The 23,180-nt window shown below is 42.7% G+C and overlaps 1 protein-coding gene across 1 annotated transcript in view; it reads left to right on the plus strand.

Moving 5' to 3' along the window:
• Positions 1–388: 388 nt before the first annotated feature.
• Positions 389–23,180, plus strand: part of rem2 (RAS (RAD and GEM)-like GTP binding 2) — a 30,653-nt gene continuing 7,861 nt past the window's right edge. The window contains exons 1-4 of the mRNA XM_047590381.1: positions 389–1,187; positions 4,033–4,369; positions 6,291–6,364; positions 17,640–17,817. Of these exons, the coding sequence (XP_047446337.1) occupies positions 1,176–1,187; positions 4,033–4,369; positions 6,291–6,364; positions 17,640–17,817 (601 nt within the window). The 5' untranslated portion in view covers positions 389–1,175. The remainder of the gene's footprint in view (positions 1,188–4,032; positions 4,370–6,290; positions 6,365–17,639; positions 17,818–23,180) is intronic.

Consider the following 23,180-nt stretch of genomic DNA (forward strand, 5'->3'; position numbering starts at 1 on the left):
TTCTGCGTCATAGAACAATTTGAGCAGAGGCACTGCCAGTCTTTTCGTTTTCTCCTAACAGCCCAGTCCCTGGCGGCTGGTCCCTCTTGTTAGTCTAATGCAGCTGCAGCCTCAAGCTGTCTCTGCTGGACTGAGTCTTCCGCTCCTCATTAGTAACTAAAGTGAAAACCCCATATGTATACCCAAATCAGTCAGTACTCTGCAAAAAAAGGTATCCCCATTGATAACATCAGCTATGCTCTTATTAAAATGAATCAGAAATCCAATTAATAAGTGGTGGATGACCAAGTCTGTCAACGCTGTTTTAGTGAAACATAAAATACATTTTCAGCCGTTAGTAATGTGTTTTTTTTCTCTCTCTCTCTCCAGTTATGAGGTGGTGCCATCATTGTCGAGCTCCATCTCAGTACAAACGCCACATTGGCAGCACATTCTCTGGGACGCACCTCTCTGCTTCCCTCTGGCGGCCGCTGCCCCTCATAGCGACCAAAGAAACCCTGCGCGTCGACCATCAAACCAGAACGAAATGCAGCTGGAGAAAGCCCAAGCCCGATGTTTGACAAAGGAACACGTTTGAAGAAACGCATCTGGGTTGATATTTGCACTGGAGGAAAGAGGTGAGAGACGCTCCTTCACCTAATCACCATCCCCGCCTCCATCCACCTCCAACCCAACCCGTAGGAAGAGCACTACACCAAGGACGCGCCCCCAATACACACTTTGCAGGGAGAGAAAGAGAGGGAGAGAGGTGCAGGTATTAACGGGAGGTGGGGAGGGACGCGCTGTGAGTGCCGGACGCGGGGACACCAAAAGGAGGGGAGGGGATGTGTTTTAGTGCCAATGGCTCTCTTTCTTCTTCTTCTTCCCTTAATAAGTCGCCTCTTGTTCCAATTCAAAACACAGACGCAGGTCTAGACTCTTTATCCACCTTATCCCAGTTTTTTTTTATTTTTATTTTTTTCCACGCGCCGCACCTCTCCACCCAAGTCACCAGAAGGGGGGTTTTACGCGGCGGAGACTGAGGAGGCTCACCATCACGTTAAATGAGTCGTGGCGCGTCTGGTTTGTGTGCCGCGTGTCACCGCCGCTCTGAATGTGATGCCGGGTCCGCTTCCAGCACCGATGACTTGAAGCACACGGCACCTGTTCCATAAAGAGAAGACTTATTGATAACCATGGCTGACCAGGTAAGGCCACGGCGGATTTTCCACCTCCCTCCTAAAACCCACCTCGTGCGCTCTGCACGATAGCACACACACACACACACAAAGACACACACACAATGAGATCTATTTGTCTGCTGCACACTTTGGCTGTCTCCCAGATATCTTGGACCTGTGAGGGAATCCAGTTTAAGAAGCACTGCTTACTCTTCAGTCTCAGAGTGATTTTTTTGTTTGTTTGTTTTTTTACACACACAGACTTTCGGTGCGTACTTGGTAACAACTTAAAGTAAGCGTTGCGTGCCTTATAATATATCAACTCTCTCATGATTGTGTTTCCCTCCATGGCTTATTATTTCTGACCTTCAGTAGTTGTTACATGGTTCAAGGTTTGCTGGTGTTTGTGCTGTGATTAGTCGGGGTTACAGCTGTAATCGGTGGTCGATCCATCGACCTGTGTTTATAGTGTACATAGGGTATCCATAGATACCTTGGATAGAAGGCTGCATTAAGAGCTGCTGTACAGTAACCAGCTTTGGATAAGTCCAAAGTACAGACACTAACTAGGCTGCAGCGGGCAGTGTGTGTGTAACTGGGTTGTGGAGATGAAAGAATAAAAACATTGCCTGTAGTATTAATTTTGTATTGTGCGCTGTTGTTTGGCCCAGTTTCTCGACAGCCTGGCGAGAGGAAGAGATTAACCCCTGACACACTGGCTCAGCCCGCGGTCACGGCTCACTCTGCGTGTATAGCTCCCCTGAGCTCTGCCCACAAGAAGGCATGCTTAATTGATTAGCTTGTTCAATTAGCCTAATTGAGCTACCTGAGTGTGTGGAGGGGGTAGGGGATCTGTATGTGTTTATTTGTTTGTTTGTTTGTGTGTGTGCGTGCGTATGTGTATGAGAGACAGAGAGAAAGAGCAGCAGCCACACCTCACACCAATGCTACACATAATATATATATTATATATACACAGTGGACAATTACTATACTATAGTATACAGTCTCTATGATATATTCTACTATACTATACTATACTATACTATACTATACTATACTATACTATACCAGAACTATGCAACTCTATTATATACTATGCTGCTATTCACTACTATACTATACTATACTATACTATACTATACTATACTATACTATACTATACTATACTATACTATACTATACAACTCTATTATATACTATGCTGCTATTGCTGCTATTCACTACTATACTATACTATACTATACTATACTATACTATACTATACTATACTATACTATACTAGAACTATGCAACTCTATTATATACTATGCTGCTATTCACTACTATACTATACTATACTATACTATACTATACTATACTATACTATACTATACAACTCTATTATATACTATGCTGCTATTGCTGCTATTCACTACTATACTATACTATACTATACTATACTATACTATACTATACTATACTATACTATACTATACTATACCAGAACTATGCAACTCTATTATATACTATGCTGCTATCCACTACTATACTATACTATACTATACTATACTATACTATACTATACTATACTATACTATACTATACCAGAACTATGCAACTCTGTTATATACTATGCTGCTATTCACTACTATACTATACTATACTATACTATACTATACTATACTATACTATACTATACTATACTATACTATACTATATCAGAACAATATAACTTTATACTATGCTGCTATTCACTACTATACTATACTATACTATACTATACTATACTATACTATACTAGACCAGAACAATGCAACTCATACTGCGCTGCTATTCACTATACTATACTATACTATACTATACTATACTATACTATACTATACTATACTATACTATACTATACTATACTTTGAAGTGTTCTATTGGTACTAATGCTGTGTTAAGTTAATGATTTTGTTTAATGAAAGCAAAGCAAGGGCAAAGAGTCTCACCTGAGATGTTCAGCAGTGTTTGTGAGACTTTGGTCTGTGGTGGTTCTGAACTGGATTACATCATACCATAGTGTGCTTCTGTTATTGTGTCAGTCTCCATTAATTAAGTGCCAATACTCTACTCAGCTTTGCCACAGACAGACTCTGAGCCACAGATGCCCAGTGGTGCTGCTGGAGCTAGATTAATTGCTGTATTAATATTGATGAGGGTCGTCTATGGTTGACCTGGTGTGGCCGCAAAACCCACACAAGCACTTAGACATACTCGCTGTTTCCTCAGCCCAACCATTGTTCTTTTGAAAACCCTCTGCAGACCCCATCACAGATTTTTCAAATAACTACAGAAGGAGCTTGAGACTGTATGATTTTGACCTATTTTCATGCTGCACTCGCTACATTGGCACAGTGCAGCACAGAGCCACCTGACAACACCAGTGTCCTTACTCCACACATCTGCAGCCCGTTTTCCTCAGTCCCTCTTGTTTTTCATCAACCTGCTGTTGTTTCGCATCCCTTTATCTCCTGTCATTCTTTCAGCAGCTTCCTCTTCCTTGTGTCTCTGTCATATCACCGCCCCGCCACCTCACCCTGTGCCTTTTACACGTGTCTTCATCACCATCTTTCTCTCACACAGGCACATATCTGCTTCACCTCCAATGTTATCACCTCCCTCTTCTTTAGGACACATACATTTACACAATGGAAACACCCTTCCCCCTATTCTCCTGTGATAATATTTACTAGAATAGAAGGTGTTCCAGGTGGACCTCTGACCTATTCGGATCAGAAGCCTTTTAAAGTGTAGTCAAGACGACAACATCACATGCTGTCACACCCGCTGGCGCTTATCTGAAATTACATATGTCTTTCTTTTTATGTCTGTCTTAATTTCATTCTAGTATAGTATGTTTCTCACCACGGCGCCCCCTCTCCGGCGAGGAAGCACACCCCTGCCTGTTAAACATCAGCTACGGAGGGAAGAGGCTGTATCTGAGGACTGTGATTGGATCCCGGGCTTGGAGGAGCCTGCCACGTTGCCTATCAGTGACACAGAGGTGCCTCGGGATGAATCCTTCAGCCAGTCGGCTGTTGCCCAGTCAGTCTACCACAGCCACGGCGGGGCACTGAGGATAGTTCTTCTCGGACAGAATGGCGTGGGCAAGTCGTCGCTGGCCTTGTCTCTGGCCGGGCAGTCGGACAGATCCCTCTCAATAGACTCTGAGACACAAGCATGTGGTAAAGGCCTGGGCAGGGATTGATGGAGTGTGTTTTTTGTGTGCATGTGCAGCATGGTATTGTGACTGGTAAACCCTATAATAGTTTCAAGGCTTCTCACATGTAGTTTAAAATACTTGGGAGATTAGTGTATCATTTCCTACTCCAGTATTGGAATCAGTTCATGTAAACACTAATGTAGGCTGGCTCAACTTTGCCCTTTAGCAGTGTGTTTTTTTAAAGCAATTAGATGAGGAACCAGGTAGCATGTAGAGAAGAAGAAGAGATTTGGATATAAGACAGCTTTAAGGCAGCCTTTCACTATTTCTAGTTTTTATTCAAAGCTAAGTTATCCATATGGTATAGTTGTAGATTCATAATTAACAGAAAGATATGTGAGCTCCTCAGCTACCCAGTGGATATGTGTCAGTTATTGGTGTCTTATCATTGGCTATATTTCCCCAGCGACAAAAGAAAAAAAAAATCTTAATTTCTCTTTCCTTCCCCTGAGGCCCCTGTCATTCAATGGGTCTGTCTGTCAAACAGCTCCCCACAACACCGGGGATAACCAGCTCTGATCCTCAACCCTTCAACCAGCCAATCAATAAGTCAGTGCCACCAAGGCGACTGATCTCCCTCATGCATAAAGCCAACTCACTCCTGACTCAAGGCATACAGTATTCATTGTCCATGTTTCACGCTTTGATTCATGCATCATAAATGGATGCTCCTGTTAGATTCATGTGGCGTGTTAAATTATTCTATGTCCTACATGTCCAAATTGCAAAGTTTAAAAAAAAAAAATACTGTTCAACACCTATTTAATTAACACATTTGTGATAGTTTTGAACAGATGCTCCAGCACCGTATCAGCTGTGAGGGAAGTAACACCTTACCGACCAATGTGTGCCTTCGCCAAGTGCTGTAATTACTAGTAAAAAGACAGCACTGATTAACACCAAGAGATGTGGTGTGCTTGTGCCCTAAAATAGACATCTCATTCATCTTAGTGGCCTCTCTAATCTAATTCAAACAGTCTTGGGCTAATGTGTATTTTTTTAAAAACTACCTTGCAATTACAGATAATATATTTTCTAAGGATGTAATGATAGTCAGCTCAAGGTCCTGTACATCCAGTATATCTAAAGTACGGTTGCATGAGTCCCTTTATGATTATTATTATTTTTTAAATAAATATAGAGTTTCTCTTGTTGATATTAAAAAAATAAAGAGCTGATAAAAGCTCTTATATGAAAAAAATATCATAAAAGCTTTTGTCTTATTGTAGTTCTTATTCTATGGTACTTTTACCAACAAGTGGCTCCATATAAGAGCATTGTTTTTCACTGTGCAACAATGCTCTATTGTTGTCTATAAACTATAAAAACACTCTAGAAATGCACTGGGTGACATGCTCACTGTTCTCCTACTGCATATTCACACTAGCGCATCAAATGGGTATTAATCTGCGACTGAAAATAATTCAAGCTAAATGCACTACCTAGTCCTGCTTCAAGAAATGCGGCAGGCGTCTTGGTACATTACTGAAGATGTATAGGCCATTGGTGACCCACATTCAGAGTGAGGCAGTCAAAAAGTATTGGAAAATGGGCTAATGGCTTTCCTTTCCTGGGACAGTAACAAACTTACATGTATCACCAGCCTTGTCCTTTGAAGCGAAGTGTAAGAATGTCATCGTAAACACAACCCCACTTATTTAAACTCTTCACAGAAAAGGTTTCTGGGTTAGGTCAAGGACATTTCTTAAGGCTTGTCAGTGTTTCGAGGCGGCCGCTCACGCTTGAGACAACTTATTTTAGTGAACATTGGGATCATATCTCTACAATGCAAGCGGTCACATCGTATTTTGCTCTCTCACAGTGTGTGCTGTGCCGTTGATATTGTGTGTGTGCATGTGTGTGACATGGCTGTTTGCTCGCAGGTGAGGGCTACGAGTGCACGGTGACGGTGGACGACGAGGACAGCAAAGTCATCGTGTACGACAACTGGAAACAGGTAAGCTTCTCATTTCAAGTTTTCATTCTTTACGATTTGCTTTGCACAGACTAAACCAATTCCCACTGTCTTCCTGCTCTGGTGACTGAGATTTTCGAGTTCTGACGTTCTTTGCCTGCAGTCACAAAAGGGAAAAAAGTCCATTTGTTTGATCTCTGTGATTGGCAAATCATTTGTGTTCTTTCAAGTGTAAAAAAATAGTGTGTTCGTAATTTAGATATAACGCGTACATTGTGTGTGTGTGTGTGTGTGTGTGTGTGTGTGTGTGCGTCCTACGCCGTACAGAGAATCCTGCAGGAGCAGCTGTGCTCGCTGTGCCTAAGCCCCTTGAAGTTCTCTCATTCGGAAAAGTGGAAATCAGACTCTTGTTAACGTTATTTGTTTCCAATCAAATCTACCGCGAGCAGCAAAGTTTTGGCGAGGACTGGAATTGCTGCCGCATCGTCAGACTTTTGAGCTCTGAGTTAATACGGCCCTCCTGGCATCAGAGAGTTCAGAGGCATCAGAGGAGAAAGTGCTCCGTGTGACATTGAGTACATTATGCAAAATCAAAAAGCATGCAGTTATTAGTGGCTGATAATATTATGATGTGGTTCATCCTATTCCAGATGTCCACTGAGCATTCTTGCCCCTCCCCTTGATATTAAATGAACATTTAACCCCACAGGAAGCTCATATTTACCCTTCAAGGCCTTCCTTCTTAAAACCTCCTTTCACTCTGTGGCTTTTCCTGTGTGTGTTTGCTCACCTCATTCCACTGGTTCAATCTTGCTGAGAGTTAATTACATTTGTTTTTCTGTTCGTGTTAATACAAGGCAGGGCATTAAGGCTGAAGCAACAGACGCAGGCCAGCGGGAAGCTTGGAGTGATTCCAGGGCCGTCAGTAATGGGGGTGGGAGGCAGGGAGGGCTGGACAACATCCCACTCGGCAACTCATGTTTTTGTACTTTTTGCGGTAATGCGCGTAGATAGACATACATTCGTAAAATTGTCCTTTGGCTTGCACGTGTGCGTGTTTAGGTATAGAGACAGATGCCATCCAGCCTCCTGACACGTGTCCTGGCCTTGAACTGGCACTGCCAGCACTCACTGTCCCAAGAGACAGGGCTTCTGGCCTTGTAACATGCTGCAAGTGTTCTCTGTGGGGCAACCCAACCTACACTCAAGTTACCATAGCAACATGAACAGACACACACACACACACAAATACACACACACACAAACATACAGGGCTGAGTTAATCACTCACTCACGCATAAGATCATGGTAGAACAGTCAGCATCTGACCATGTAGGCTGTGGGGCTTCCTCCGTTCTCTCTGGTTCACCCAGTCAGCACCTCATCACTCCCTTGCAATATAAACTGCCCAAAAAAAAAAGATGTTATATTCTCACTCGCCAATCATTCCTTTAAGTGTTTGTCGGTTTGCCTCACAGCTGATTGCTGATGAAGGTCTAGCTACGGCTGTAATTATCCTTAACTCCAGTGCAGGACACAAGCAGCGCACAACAAACCCCAGGTAGAGCTTACTGTAAGTTGATTGTGTATACAGACCCGGGTGTGCACACACGCTGTATGGCCACGGTCAAATGTGTAAAGCACACCAGCGCACACATGCACAGAAGGCTGAGAGTCTGCTCAGCCAGACGCTGGGACGTTGCGAGTGTTGTTGACGTCACGGGGTAGGATGGTTTAAATAAGTCATCAATGTGCTCAGAATAGAAACACTGGCACACTTGGCCTTGACCTAGCCAGCCCAGCCCGTCCTCTATCTTTAGACTGACATTGGTGGTTGATACATTTCTTAAACAGCAAGTTGGGTTTTCTGTGCAGGTGATCCTTGCATTTTTTTTTTTTCATGCCTTGCTCGTCCGTCCCAGTGCTTGCGCACGTCTGACTTTATTTGAAGTGAGTGAGTCTTGGAGTTTCCATTATTAATTGATAACCTGAAATTAAAATATTTATTATAGCCAACTAAAAGGTGCACCCTCATGCCTGGAGAAATGCGGGCCTGCCGTGTTAATCAGTGCGCAGTGAATGGAGTTTTCTGCTGCCCCTTAAGCTATGGATTGTTTGTTTTGTTAAGGCAAGTCCGAGGAAATGCCCAGGATGTAATTTGGAGGAAAATGATGGCGAGGCCACATTTCTTTGCTCATTTAGGAGGCAAAAAACATTATTCAGCCAGCCGGCTCTTGGAACAAAGACAGATTTTTTGCATTGAATCATATCCTGGGAAGGAACTCCCCCTCCTCGGACATTTCTGCTTTCTTGTTTGTCCTTCTGCAGTCTGCAGAGGGTCGTTCTGCACTATTTACAGTTTCTCATTTGTCGGCCTAATCCTCATCAGCTATTACCTAAGCTGGTTTGTTTGTCTTAGTCTCCGTTGGGAGCAGCTACTCCTTTTACCAGTGCAGAAAACTCTGTGTGAACCAAACTCAAGTTTCTGCATTGTTTTTGAGGATTAAAGATATACATATAAACAAATTCCTATTATGGTACGGTGGGCCAGTGGTAAGCATTGTTTCCTCACATCGAGGAAGGTTGTGGGCTAGGGCCTGTCTGTGTGGAGTTTTCCTTGTGCCTGCATTGGTTTTCTCTGAAACAAGGGCCACTGCACTGCTAATGAAGGGTTTTAGCACCATTCATTGGGGAATGAAAACAGAATCGAAATTGATTCCCGACTCCTCTAATTACAGGTGAGTATCTGGTCACTGCAGACCCTAGTCCTGCGAGTATCAGGTTGGCAACACCCACACACCAACTCTCCTAGTCTTAGAACTGGGGAAGCTACTCAAATGGGTGGTGAAATGCCTTCAGGAAACCCAGCAAGTTCAGTTGCCTATTTTTATTTTTTTTTGGCTTGCTTTAGCTTGTTCTTGTGGCTGTACCATGACCTGGGTCTCTTAGAACCTTCAGAGACAACCAAAGACATGTTAAGTAGGTTAACTGGTGATTCTGTATTGTCCCTAGGTGTGTATGTGAACGTGAATGGTTGTTCCTCTCTTTGTGTGAGCCCTCTAAGGACTGGCGGTCCAGGGCGTATCCCGCAGTGTCAGCTGGGATGGACTCCAGCCGCCCCCGTGACCCTCTAAGGATAAGCAGTTATACATGATGGATGGAAAATCCTATTACAAGTTTTTGAGATAAGGCAGAATGCAGATGGCAACTACTAATAGCTGCACACCACTTGCAGCATTATTTTCAGAGTCGGAATCCGAATGCCTTTATTGTCCTTGCACGCAGTGCAACAAGAGTTTAACGTCATCCCCCGTGGGGTTTTGTGTGCGACAGTAGGACAGTATAAAAACAATACGGCGTGGATAAGAAAAACACAGCACATAAAAACAACAACACTCAACAACAACTTGACGGGAATAAATAGGTCAAAGCAGCAGGAATATACTGTATATATTTATATTATCAGTCAAAGTGTATGTGTGTGAGAGGTAGATTTGTCATGGATATGTATTGCACAGTAGTCTCAAGTACTGAACAGAAATTACACATTTGAAATTGCACGGTGGATTGCACAGCCTCAAACATTTATCTCACTTATTGCTGTTCATGAGTCTCGAGCGTCGAGCCTTACAGCGCTGTGAAGAAGCTGCTGCCTGGGTGGCAGCGGTCCTGTGCGTGTCTTCATTTTCATGAAAAAGTTCAAGACTGTTTCCTCTAACTAACGACTAACGACTCTGAAGGGACTGTTTAATGTATTTGGGCACAGACGGCAGCTAAATGTTTAAAACGCCGTGACAATTAGCCACATTATACGATTTTTACTGACTCAGTAAGTAATATTCTTCCTCAAAAATATCTAGTGTAGTTCACAAAATATATACACAACCCCATTTAGAAGCATGGTATTTTGCATCACTAAAATATTACTTTTATAGTAGTTGCTATTAGTAGTTACTAGCTGCTGCCTTTGTCTGTCAAATAGCTAGCTGTGTTTTTTAGAACAGTAAGCTAACTCTCTAGCATGAGAGCTAGTGGAAAAAATGTAATGTTTTGATAACATTCCAGTAATATTAAAACAGTATTAAGCATGGTTTTGCCTTAACATGCCAATCTGTGTAACTGATATTTGTGGGCTAGCTAGCTAGCATGACAGTTAATGGAATAAATTAACATTTATATACTTGGTGGTGTCAGACTTATTTTAGTTCATGGGCTACATCCAATCTGATCTCCAGTGGGCCGACAGTAACACAATGGCACAAAACTTTTCTCTGTGTTTTACTGCAAATAAGTACGCTTTACTTTTACAAAACATTTTATCAACGCCCTGAAATGTCCCAAGAAAAATACGTGCATTTTCAGCACATTGCTGTCTGCTGTTTTGCTCTGGGTCTCTTTAAGTCTTATTAAAACACTGTGTGAAATTATGATTAACAGTTACTTTTATTGAATAATTGCACTTAATGTCTTCTATGTCATTTTCACGCTTTGCAGATGTATCCCTCTTGTGGGCCCTCTGGTGAGCCATGTACTTGACACCCCTGATTTAAATGAAATGGTTTCAATGAGGAGTGAAGAATGTACACGCTGGAACCAAGGACTTGATTGGTCCTTGTGTGTGCATTCTATGCAATAAATGAAATGCACTGATCGGCAGCAGGAATCTCATAGAACCAAGTTAAGGAAATATTTAAGGAGTAAAACCTGTTTTTTCCCCCACTTTTTGTAAATGACAGTTTAGTCCACTCATTGTCAAATAATAGTCTTGGGAGTATGTTTTTGTGCCGATAAAACCTTCTAATTCTAGATTAGAAAATGTTTTTAATACTAATATGGTATTGTGCCCTAGAGAATAATCCTCTTTTATCCTTCCACTACATTCAGTTCAGAGGTCAACCACAGAGCCGCATCCCTGAAATGGTTAGGGAGATATTCTAATGGAGAGTTCAGTGTAGTGGGGCGTCCACATGTCGACATATTAAACCTTGAATTTGGGTCATAAGGAGACATTCACTACTACACCTTCCTTTTGTGTGGTTTTTATACATGGTGTGCAGCACTCTCCTGGTAATATGCGTGGTGCAACAGTCTGTAGCGTGTGCTGTAATGTCACTTGCATTCAGCAACAACGGGGTCCTTCACGGTCACTGGTGCTCTGCTTATAGACCACTTATATGTGTATGTGGGCAGATGTGTGTTTGGTTTACTCGGGGCATGCCAGACGTCCTTAGTAATACGTCTCCTCAATTAAGCATTGTATTCAGGCAGCAGAAGTGTAGAAACAGAGTAAACCCACTTACTCAGCATTCCATCTGCACTGAGCCCAGTCATCCTATTATCAGATTTTGACTTAGCAATCAAGCAAGGTGCTCGTCTGTCTCGCTCCTCTTCCTTCCGCCTTTCCAGTCTTTTTTTATTCCCCGCATTCATCACCCCTGCATCTTTATTGATCTGCTTGTTTTGTTTCGTTTTTCACTGCGCTCTGACAGGCAGCCTGACAGAGAGATAGAACACAATCCAACGAAGCAGATGTTTCCAAAGTGCACGTGTTTACTTTTGATACAGCCAAATGGTAGCATGAGCGCCTATGTATTTATCTCAGCACACGCTTTTCCAAAGCAGGTGATGATGTGTTTGACCTTTTGTTTCCATCCAAAGGCCATAAGGTGCTTTGCTCATGTATCTTGTTCAGCAAAGCAAACGACTTTGCAGCCAATAGATGGCAGTTGCTCAGGGTCTGGGTTCCAGGCAGTGAGGACCATGTTGTATAATGAGGACCACATATAGCACAGCACTCTCCAAAAAAAAAAAAAGGGCCAAATGCTGTGTTTGCTGTTGTTTCCGCACATGGGGAGAATAATAGTCTGAGTGCTCACGGAGCCACAACATATTATGCAAATCATGCCTGATAAGTGATTCATTGTCCTCACTCTTAATGGTTGCTGATGTAGAACAGGGCTCCAGAAAATGTGTGAGTTCATGCTAATGTGTGTGTTGCAATATATGTTGTTTCTGTCAAAACAGGGTTAAAAACTTACATTAATATCAATTCCAGTTCAGCAGTGCATTCCATCAACATATGACAAATCTGAACAACACTGGGCCCTCTATGAAACTGCCCACAGATAAAGGCTCTAGACATAAATCCCACCAAAAATTGCACGCAAAAGTTTGTAATGCTCCCTTTAGCAATAATAATGTCAAGGCGTTTGCATTATTGTTCACTAGTCTCTGACATCAGCTTGCTGACATTCTTGATCAGCCATCTGTGCAAAATTATATTCATAACCCTCCATTTCTCCTTTCTGAGCCATTCCTTAGTGGATTTGCTAGTGCGCTTAGGGATCTCTATCATATTCAAAGGTCTGTCTTTCAGTTTAACTTCAACTTTTGGACAGATGGCCTCACTTTAACTTTGATATGAAAACCTTGTTGAATCAGTGACAGCAAAGAGCCCTCGCTGCTTTCACAGATTTCTTTTTAAAAGCTGTCCTTGACCAGACATGTGTACTGTTCCTGGGGGCAAATGCCTCTGTTTGTGGTTTATCTATCCTGAGTACACTGTCCTTAAAGTCCTGCTCCTTGTCTATAGGCTCACTGACAAACAGTTTTGCTTAGTTTCTTTTTGAACAGCATGCTCCGGGGGCTTTTTTTCCTGCCACGGCAGCCGAGCTGGGCAAACGTGTGCTCTCTCTCTGATTGCACTTTGGTACATATAATTTCAAGAATTACCTGCAGATCTTGCGGTGACACTTCTATTAGCATGTAATGATCTTCTTTTGGGCTTGTTGTTATGCTACTAATACATGAGTTTTCTTCCAGGGGGAAGATTTATTTTAGAATCCCTCTGCCAGACGCGAACACAACCTTTTTTTCTAAAGGTCTCAAAGAGTCCTCACACTTAAATAGCAACCAGCCGCCTTCAGATGTCAGAGCTTTCATCTGTCACTCCCTAAGGAGGTGCTAATCACTGGCACTTAATCTTAAAAACCTGATAAATTTTATAGATCTGATGGTGTAATCAATGTAAGGGTGTGGTGACAGTTTCCACGCTACATTTTATTCACTAAAATTTGAAAAAATGACTACAGAATGTAGCGTGTGTGCCATTTGTTCATGTCGTATTTCTGCAAGCTCTGCTTCAAGAGAGATTCAAGTGTTTGATTATCCGCTAATAGCTTTGAGAATATTCTCCCTGTTTTTCAGAAAGGAAAAGTCACGTCTGTATGATGCATGATTAAAGAAATGGGGCTCCAAACCATGCTCTCTTTAAGCTTTTATTGGATGTGCTCTTCTTATCTACATCTCTGCCAGAAACAGGAAATGTTGAAAAATGAAGCCATAAAAAGCCTGCCTGGTGAGTCGCTTTACATTATTTAGACCAGATAAATCGTCAGATTGTACTGTGAGCTATACATTTTAAAAATGTGTACAATTTTTATTTATTTTTTTTTTGGTTATGAAAGTTACAATGTCCCCATTTAATTTTGATGGAGTGAAAAATGTCCACCTCAGTTCACATTAGTATATATTCACTTGTGTGATGCTTGAAAATCATTTTTTTGTGAGAAAGTATAAGAGTCATAAATGATGGGCAACAGCACGGGGCAGATGGACGAGTCAACTGAGGATGTAGCCCAAAGCAAGACCCGCGCACCAAAAATAAGGCCATTATTTATTCATAATTCCAATATGGAGCCAGCATTGTAAGTGTAGCTGTGAATATAAATCAGGTTCCAATATTACAGCTGTGAATTTATGCCAATGCAACAATCTTGGCATGAGACTCTTAGGTACAGTGTTCAGAAAAATTAAAACAAAGGAATCTTTATATACACTCCCTCTCTCACACACACAATAATAATTTTGTCAATTTAACCTCTACTATATATGATTTAAACTATAATAGACTTTCTACAGGTTTTCAGATTGGAAAATGGTAAATGGAGGCAGAAGCCGTTATCTGCACACATTACACGCTGACTCTGTGAGGTTGACCTCAATCGGCCGAGAGCCTTTTCAGTCCAAGCTCCAAGCGGTTGCAACCACCGATAGGTTACTTTGATACCAACTATCACCTGAACACTGATGCAGACCAAGCACTCGCCCATTGATAACAGGGTGCATCCTGGTCCAACATGTTCCTCAGATAGGTGACAGGTAGCATTGCTAATGTGTTTTGGCACCTTTCTATCAGAACCGGCATGAACGTTTTTCACCAATTTGAGCTACAGTGTACAGTCATCTGTTGGGTCAGACCGCACGACTTCGATCCTCTCGACCATCTATGAGCCTTGGCTGCACTGTCGCTGGTTCAACACTTTTCCTCCCTTGGGCCACTTTTGATAGACACTGACCACACCGCAGACCATGAACACACCGCAAGATTTCTGAATGGAACTTGGAGCCTATCCCATCTGTCACTGGGCGAGGGGTGGAGTACACATTGAGACAAGCAACCACGCTCACACCTACGGCCAGTTTAGAATTTAGAATCACAACTTAGCCGATCATGTCTTTGGACAGTGGGAGGGAGTCGGAGTACCTGGAGAGAACCCACGCAGACACAGGGAGGACATGCAAACTCCACAGATGCCATGACAATGAAATAATCAATGTTTGACCAGTGATTATAACTGGTCAGTCATAATGTTATGGCTCGTCGGTTTATGTAGCTGTATTGTGTTAAGGTACAAGGCACTACACATGACGAAAATAGTCAAGTTAAGCCCGACAAATAATGTCACAATCATCCAGATGGACCTCTTGTTATTACGATGGTTTCATTAATATGTCTCTGAATGCTGGGTGAGCACTGTATTTGTAGATGATCTGAATATTTCTGTTTGTGTGCCCTGTTTTTGCATAGTCCATGTGAATACGTGTATGGGAGGAGTAGGTACTGACAGATGGCCTGCTCTCTGTGAACACAGGGGAGCTGCTTAATCAGACAGGCAAGACAAGGAGAAAGGGAGAGTTGGCAGAGTCCTGAGTTGCTCTGCCTCCGTTTGATAGAGAGGTGTATGCACTTGGTTACATTTCTCCTCCTGGAGCGCTCCATCACGTTCCTAATCGATGTCCACTTCGGGATTGTACTCCTTTGCTTACAAAGATTAGTGTTTCCCTGTCTCCGTTCTTCTGTGTCTGTCTTCTTGATTCTATTCTACCTTCCTCATTATCCGGTTGGACAGTGACAGGTGGCCAGTGGCTCCCTCCCCCTCTCTTATCCTCTCCTTGTCTTTTCCTGTGCTCCATCAAACAGACATAGTGCCAGGGCACTCCACGTGGATTTCCTGCTCCGGGGTCTGATGGTGCTTGGCTGGATTAGACAATGTGAATTTTTCAGGCGTCTGAAACTCTCTGGAGGGCACAAATTTATCTCCAGGGTTGTGGATGTAGGGCAAGGGCGTCCACACACTCACACATACTGTACAAACACACGAAGCATGAAGCCCAAAGCGAGCAGGAAGATTGGATTATCTGGGAATAACGTGTTTTTATATTGATTCAGTCGCAGGTGTTTATGGATTCAATGTCCTATTTCCAGTTAAAATACAACATGATTGTGTTAGTGGGTCTGTAGGGTACGATTTTGTCATGTTTATAAATAATCCAATGGAAAGTTATAGATTTAACTTTAAACCAGTCAACAGGCCCTCAGTGTACAGTAATGTCAGGAGAACAATCTCTAAAACTAACACTATTATATAAACTTTAGTTTATGGCACTCTTCTATACAAACTGAACAGAAAAACACTGCACTGTTTTTACAGCCATAGTCTGTGCTTCACAAAACAAAACAACAACTACTGAATATAAAGCAGTAGCTCCTGTATAAAGATAATTTCATAATGTGACTCATATTCCAGAATGTGACTTTGACTGGCATTAGACTGTGGAGTCTGGTTCAGGTTTCTGTCTTTGGCAGAAAAATTGTTTGTATTGATTGTGCCGCTTCAACTTAAGATAAAATGTCTTTTGTTTTAACCTCTTCAACCCCACACAGGCCTACAGACAAATGTAATCATTTCACATTTACACACGTTCAGCCACAACATTATGTCCAAGACAATACAGTGTTCTGCTGGGAAACTTGGACCTGTCATTAATTCATGTGGATGTTACTTAGACATGTAGTACCCACCTAGACCAGACCAGACATCCCCACCCCATACCAATGACACTCCTTGATGGCAGCAGAGTCACAGCAGGATGCAGTCTGACACAGACACAAACGGTTTTAAAAAAAGAAATAAAAACTCAAAAAACATGAAGAACTGCACAAGGTGTTGACCTGACCTCCAAATTCACTAGATCCCAAACTGATTAAGACCCCCACTAACAACATCCTGTCTCCAGACACCACAGGACACCCTCAGGAGGTCCATGTTCATTCTCTGATGAGTCACAACTGTTTTGGAGGCAGACGCTGTGGTCAGAATTCAATCCAAAATTGCATTTTACATTGCAGTTCACAACCACAGAGAATTCAGTTGAGTAAACCCTGAAGAAATATGGTCTCTAAATCACCCACCTCGTAGCAGACCGAGCACAGATATTAGATGGACAAGATACTGTTTTGAGACTGTGATAAATAATTAGGTCAACAAGTGATCAGCTAAGGGTGGATTTGGGAGCGAGTGACCTCCGGACACGATCTCTTCGGTTGGCATTCAGATTTCTGGCTTGATTTTCTCCTCTTTATTAAAAGGAAGAAATGTACAAACGAATGTAAACTCACACATGCAAATGTGCCGAAGCAGGAACCTTGACGTGGCCCACGCTGCACCCTTGAGCCACCTTTAGTCCAGTGTAAATGCAGCCGACTGAGTCAGGGAGAGGAAGCGACCGGGGACAAAGATGGTCCCAGGCTGTTACAAGCTGCTGCTTCTGCTAGAGCCACTCGGCCTAATTGAGCCTCTGTGACAGGAAGCCCCAATGGGATGTTGGTGGTCACTGTTAAGAGGGTCAGGAGATTCAAAGTGAAGCGTGACGTGTGCACCATCAAGGCGAGCAAAGCCTCCTCTGCGTCCTCTCATGATACAAATGTGAGTGCCGTCTGCTTGGCATTGACACCGATGTCCGTTCAATGGCAAAGCAGCAACACACAGACAAGGACAAGGGATTAAAATTGTTTTTCAAGGACAAGTTGTCAATTTGTGGATGGCATCAAGGAATCTTGTGTAACATGTCTTAATTACCTGACAATCCACACCCACTGTCACTGAATCTGCTTTCCATGTGCATGCTGATCTGCTCCACTAAGGTGTGCTTTGTATAATGCATGCAATGTGTGTGTGTGTGCTTGAATCCCCAGGACCTGTCCACTCTGCAGTGTGATGTGTGTATCCTGGTCTTCTCAGTGACTGACAGGAGAAGTTTCCATCGTACGGCCCAGCTCCGCCTCCTTCTCAGGGAGTCGCAGCCGCACACACCAATCATCCTGGTGGGCAACAAGAGCGACCTTGTCCGTTCCCGTGAAATCAGTTCAGAGGGTAGGTTGAAAGAGGGACTCTGGTCTGGAATGTAATGTGTCAAACATCAAAAGCGATTGTTTGCCAAAGCTCTGCTTTTAACAGAGATTTTCATCAGTTTTTTTTTTAACTACACTTTGTGGTTTTGAGGTTAAAGATGTAAAAAAAAAAAAAAAATTCACACTAGCACATTCATCAGCCTTTCCCCAAAGTGGGTGACATCCCACTTAGCATAGTATCGTGGCCCTGGTTCTGCTGGAGCAGCCCTGTCTTGCACTACACACAGAGCTGAGAATCTGCAGGGAAACACTATCCATAACTTTCATGGTACCAAGGTTCGGTGTGAATTATTCAAGTATGTGAGGCGTTTACAGAGCCGTGATTCATATTGAATATATTTATGTGGGGTTTATGGTCGGGGTGATTACATCGGTGCTTTACACAACCATTAAGATAAACAAGTCTACAAGAATACAGATCAGATAAGATAATCATTTATTTATCCCACGGTGTAGAGATTTGCAGTGTTGCAGCAGCACGCAGTTTAGGGGACAGCGTTTTAGATTTTAGTCCGATTTTTAAAAAGTAAACATTAAATACAATAGACGTTGATGATGTCGCACTTGAGAGAATAAAGATATATGTAAACATAAGAGCATTATAGCACAGATAATACAGATGTTACCGTTCGTGTTGAGATGGTCCTGTGTGTGTCTGTTCTTGGTTCCTTGGGTGACCAGCCTCACAGCAGCAGGAAGGAAGGACTTCTATCAGTCTATCAAGAATGACAGCTTTGCCATCCTCCTCCGATCACCTTCCACCTCAACAGAGCCGGCCTTGTTCACCATTATGTTTGGTCTCTTTTTGTCTGCCGCTTAGATGCTGCTGATTCAACAGACCACACCGTATTAAAGGTCCTCAGTATTTCCACCTTCACTCTGAAGGACCTAAGTGTCCTTAGCAGGTAGAGTCTGTCCTGGCCTTTATCATAAAGTGCCCTATGAGAGTCAGTTTAATCTCTTTTTTTGTTCAGTTGAACACGGTACCTATTAGAGTCCACTATCTCTACTTCCAATCCCTGGATGTTCACTGGCGTGTGTGGTGTGTGTTTGTCTCTGTGGAAACCACCACCAGCTCCTTGGTTTTACCCACATTTAGCTGAAGGTAGTTTTCCTGGCACTAGACTACAAAGTCTCGGATGAGTCCTCTGTATTCTCCATCTTCCTCGTCCTGCATAAGTTGACGACTGCAGAGTCATCCAACAATTTCTCCAGATGATGGAAGGGAGCCAGGATAGTAATGGTGGGTCCATGGATGTAGACAGGGAGCAGTGGAGGTGCAGGGTGGTTCTATGCGGTGTGTTGTCAGAAAGGAGAGGTAGAGTTGGGGGTGGAGGAGGTCATAGTGGGTGTCAAGGGTAGTGGTTGCAGCAGAAGAGGCACTGGAGGGGGGAGGGGCAGACGTTGTTGAAGATATTGAGGTCATTCACCCACTTCTGGTCCTCCCGAAGCTGCTGGTTATTTCCCTCATGGCCAGAGATGATATGAAGGCCCTTCAAGACTCTGCTGATGTTGCTCTGCTGCAGCCGGTCCCTTAACTTCCTCTGGTAGGCACGCTTCAGTTCTCCGAACCTCCTCTGTCTTCAGGTCTTCAAGCAACTGTAAATGTCCCAGTCTTTCTTCTGCTACTACCACTTCTTCTTTTGGCTGATTTGACAGTTGGTAAGCGACGTTGCCAGATACAGCTGATGGTATCCCGGCCAAAAATTCGCACAAAGTCGCCAACAATCATGAGCTCAGTATTCTGCCTAGTACTTTAACCACATGGTGCAGTTTATCATGCAAATCAATGCAGTCAAAGCATTTAAATCGTACAGCTAAAAAGCAGCAGGCAACCACATCACATGTAGCTACACGTCATGTAGTTCACTGATAGGCCTGTGGAGCTTCTCTACTCTTTAGAGAGTCAACAGTACCAAACACTGCTTGTTGTGTGAAGACAGACTGATCAAAATACTAGGTATCTTCCTCTTTACACAAACAGAGTTTGTCAGATCGTGCCTTTGCAGAACAGGCTGTCTGCAGCAGTCTGACTGCCTCAGGAGCGAGTAAATGCTCTTCAAATCAGCATTAAAAAGTCATTAGAAAAACTGCCAAAATAATCCCAAAACCAGCCCTAATTTGGTTCACCCACTTAACTCTATTTTTATCCACAAAAGTTAATTTAAAACCACCCAACTGGGCACAAAACTACCTGATCTGGCAACCCTGTTGGTGAACCAGCCTGCTAGGCCACCACCTACTAAACTGGAGCTTGGATTAGTAGATTTACAGCAAAATTGTTAAACTGCAGTCTTATTTATGCTTATATTTGCTTCCCCATGAGGCCACGTGGTGTTGTGCGTTCAGTGCTACCTGAGCTGGCATAAAAATCAAAATAACGACCATTAGTGTGTGTTACACTGTTACTTTAAGTCCTGTGGCGTGTCTTAAAGTTTGGGATTGAACCGAAGAGAAATCTGTGAAGTTTCGTGTTAAGCGTGTGATGCAATCTGACTTCACCATTGTGTAAGGTTTTAAAACTAACCAAGCATTTTTCAGCATTTCTTTCTTTCTTTCCCTTTTTGAAAAGCTCCCAAATGTTTCTAAAGGGCGACTTACTAAAATCGTTACCTTTGCCACCGTTTTATTTTTAGGTGTGTGCACTTTCTGTTATCACACACATGCCTGCGTTAGCTTCCTAGCAAAACTGCCTTTTATTGTCATGAACACATGAAACGAGTCACCAAACACATTGTTGAGAAATGCCCATAGAGCTTCAGTCTATGTCTATTGAGTTTTCTAGCTAGGGACAGCCAGACTGTTCAGTGGACAAATTTGATGACTGCATGTTTTGTCTATACTTCCTTCTGAAATCACTGACCCATGGCATTTTTTGAATGAATGGGAATTTCTAGTGTTTGAGCTGTCAGTGTTCGTAACAAGCCATATACTGAATTAACAGCAAGCTGGACAGGCATAGCAACAGTAACTAAGGGGGGGGGGGGGCAGGCTCTGTAAGTGGTTAGTTTTTAATCATAAGGAAAAATCTTAAGTGGAACTTTTTCTTTGTGATTACAGTGATCTGTTCAAAACTGATGCTTTTGCTACTGGTTATAATGGACAAGAGGCACACACGCACACACACATGTTCTCCCCAGAGAACAATGACAGTGTGCTTTGTACAATTACTCATCTTTCCCTCCTATTTATCCTCTTCTCTGTCTTGGCTCATCTGTTCATCTGTCTCTCTGCTCCGCTTTCTTACCATGAATCCTGTTGGAGGCTGACATCATCTCCATTAGAAGCGCTCTTGAGGGATCTATCTTTGATCAGTAAAATCAATTTCTTCACTGTTTACAATAAATACTCCGTTTCAAAGTCCTCCTGGGAAGAGAATTCTATCATCCGATGTTGCTGAAGAGGGCTGGAAACATATTCTGTCTGGAACAGGTTGAGATCACATACGTTGACTCCCTTGCCGTTTTTATGTTTACCACGCTGAATCACAAATCTGCAAATTGACCCAATTGGATAAAAATCAAAAACTATTTCTTCTTCGGCTCTGTGGGACCGGCTTAAAACACACGGGAGCCAAGTTGTTGCCATTCGTTCATTTCTATTCACAAAGACACAGTCATTGATAACGATGATAAATAGTCACAGTATGAGGATTTTGATGATCCCTGAATAGTATAGAAAAATTTGTTATTTTGTGTGCAATGTCTGTTGGAATAGTTTCCTATAAATTTGCCACACACAATCATTTAAGCACCTCAGGACATCCCCATCACTCTCAGCCATCGTATGTTATAATTAAGGAAATGTAAGGAGGCTAATCCATTAAACTAGTGAAACATTAGCCCGTCAGCATTGCCACTGGCTGTATTTAGATATATTTAGAACTTTGATCAGATTGAAACCAGCCTCAGAATTTCCAACAAAATGATCTGATAAGATTTTGATGTGGTGGTCTGCCCTCTGTGGAGCGTTGAATCTGCTTTTTTCATGACCAAGAGGGACTAAAACAGACACGTCCTACATTCTAATTCAGTTTTGTTCGTCCTTTTAAACGCCCAGTTTCTGTGTCTCTTGGATACTCGCTGTGTCACGTGACGTTTACCCCGCACAAGGCAAACTTGTTTATTCCATCTAGAGACAAACAGTGAGATGAAATGTTTACATGGTTATTAGTTGCTGATCTTTTCCCTCTGATCAGATTATCAAGGGTTTACACCAACCCTCTCCCTTCATATCAGGCCAGATCAAGGGCAGTCTCTTTGGCGGTCACACGAGGCATCTTTATTTCGATGGCGCTTTTTATTCAGATTATTAGTGGAATCCTTGTGTCCCTGTAAATACAGCATGGGTGAGCTTATTATCACGGTGACATTAGAATTTTGCTGCATTCAGGCCTCTAAGTGCTGCACGTAGCGTTTCTACAACACAAATATTACAAACTAAATGTCATGTGTAATCCATGTCAGATAGATTCTGGTCAAATGCGCCCGTACTTTGAGGGATTATTCAGCAAAAATTACATCAGGGAATAGGACGTTTTGTAAGCATGTGGTAAGACTGCTTTGGTGCAGTAACGGTATAAAAATAAATAAATCCAAGAGATGTAAGAGTTCACTGTACTTCAGTAAATATCACTTCTGGGCAGTAAGCCTTACATTTTTGGCAAGCAACACTGAAGCAAAGACTTGGCATAATGAATCCACTGAAGAAGAAACACACAGTTCTGCACTGAATCCAGTTAGGTTAGAGTTTTGACGGACTTTCTAAGAGAGTTTTTATGGAGCTCTGCCAGCCCAGCCCATTATCTAAATTTCATTTATGTTTCAAATAGAAACTGGGTGCAGAGTGATGGATGGCAGCTGCAAAGGATGAAAGAGTGACATTACAGTTTAACCTTGATTGGAAATTTGTTATTGCGCTGTATATGTGGCTCCTGCTGAAAAACTTCACAGTCCTCCCTGCAATTTTCTCTGTATTTTCTATGTAAATGAATCCACTCTCTGCGAGTCCCTCGGCTGTTTCAGCTCTTGTTTTGTCTTCCAGATGGCACATCTCCATTCCTACTATCTCCCCCTTACAGGACACCACTGCTTTTGCTATCTTTATGTATGTTTGTCCTCGCCATATGCGCACAACTGGCGGTGCGCACATAAACACATCAGACGAGTTAACAGGCAGGACCCTCGTCTTTCTCCGTCTTCTCTATGCCCGATGTCAGCTGGGCTGTTTCAAAGCAAGGGCTGTGATAAGAGAGGCGAGGAGAAGAGGAGCGACACGGGGAAGGGCAAATGTGTGAGAATGGTGTGCATGAATGACAGCCGCAAT

The sequence above is a fragment of the Mugil cephalus genome, chromosome 7 (genome assembly GCF_022458985.1).
Source record: "Mugil cephalus isolate CIBA_MC_2020 chromosome 7, CIBA_Mcephalus_1.1, whole genome shotgun sequence".
Classification (NCBI taxonomy): domain Eukaryota; kingdom Metazoa; phylum Chordata; class Actinopteri; order Mugiliformes; family Mugilidae; genus Mugil; species Mugil cephalus.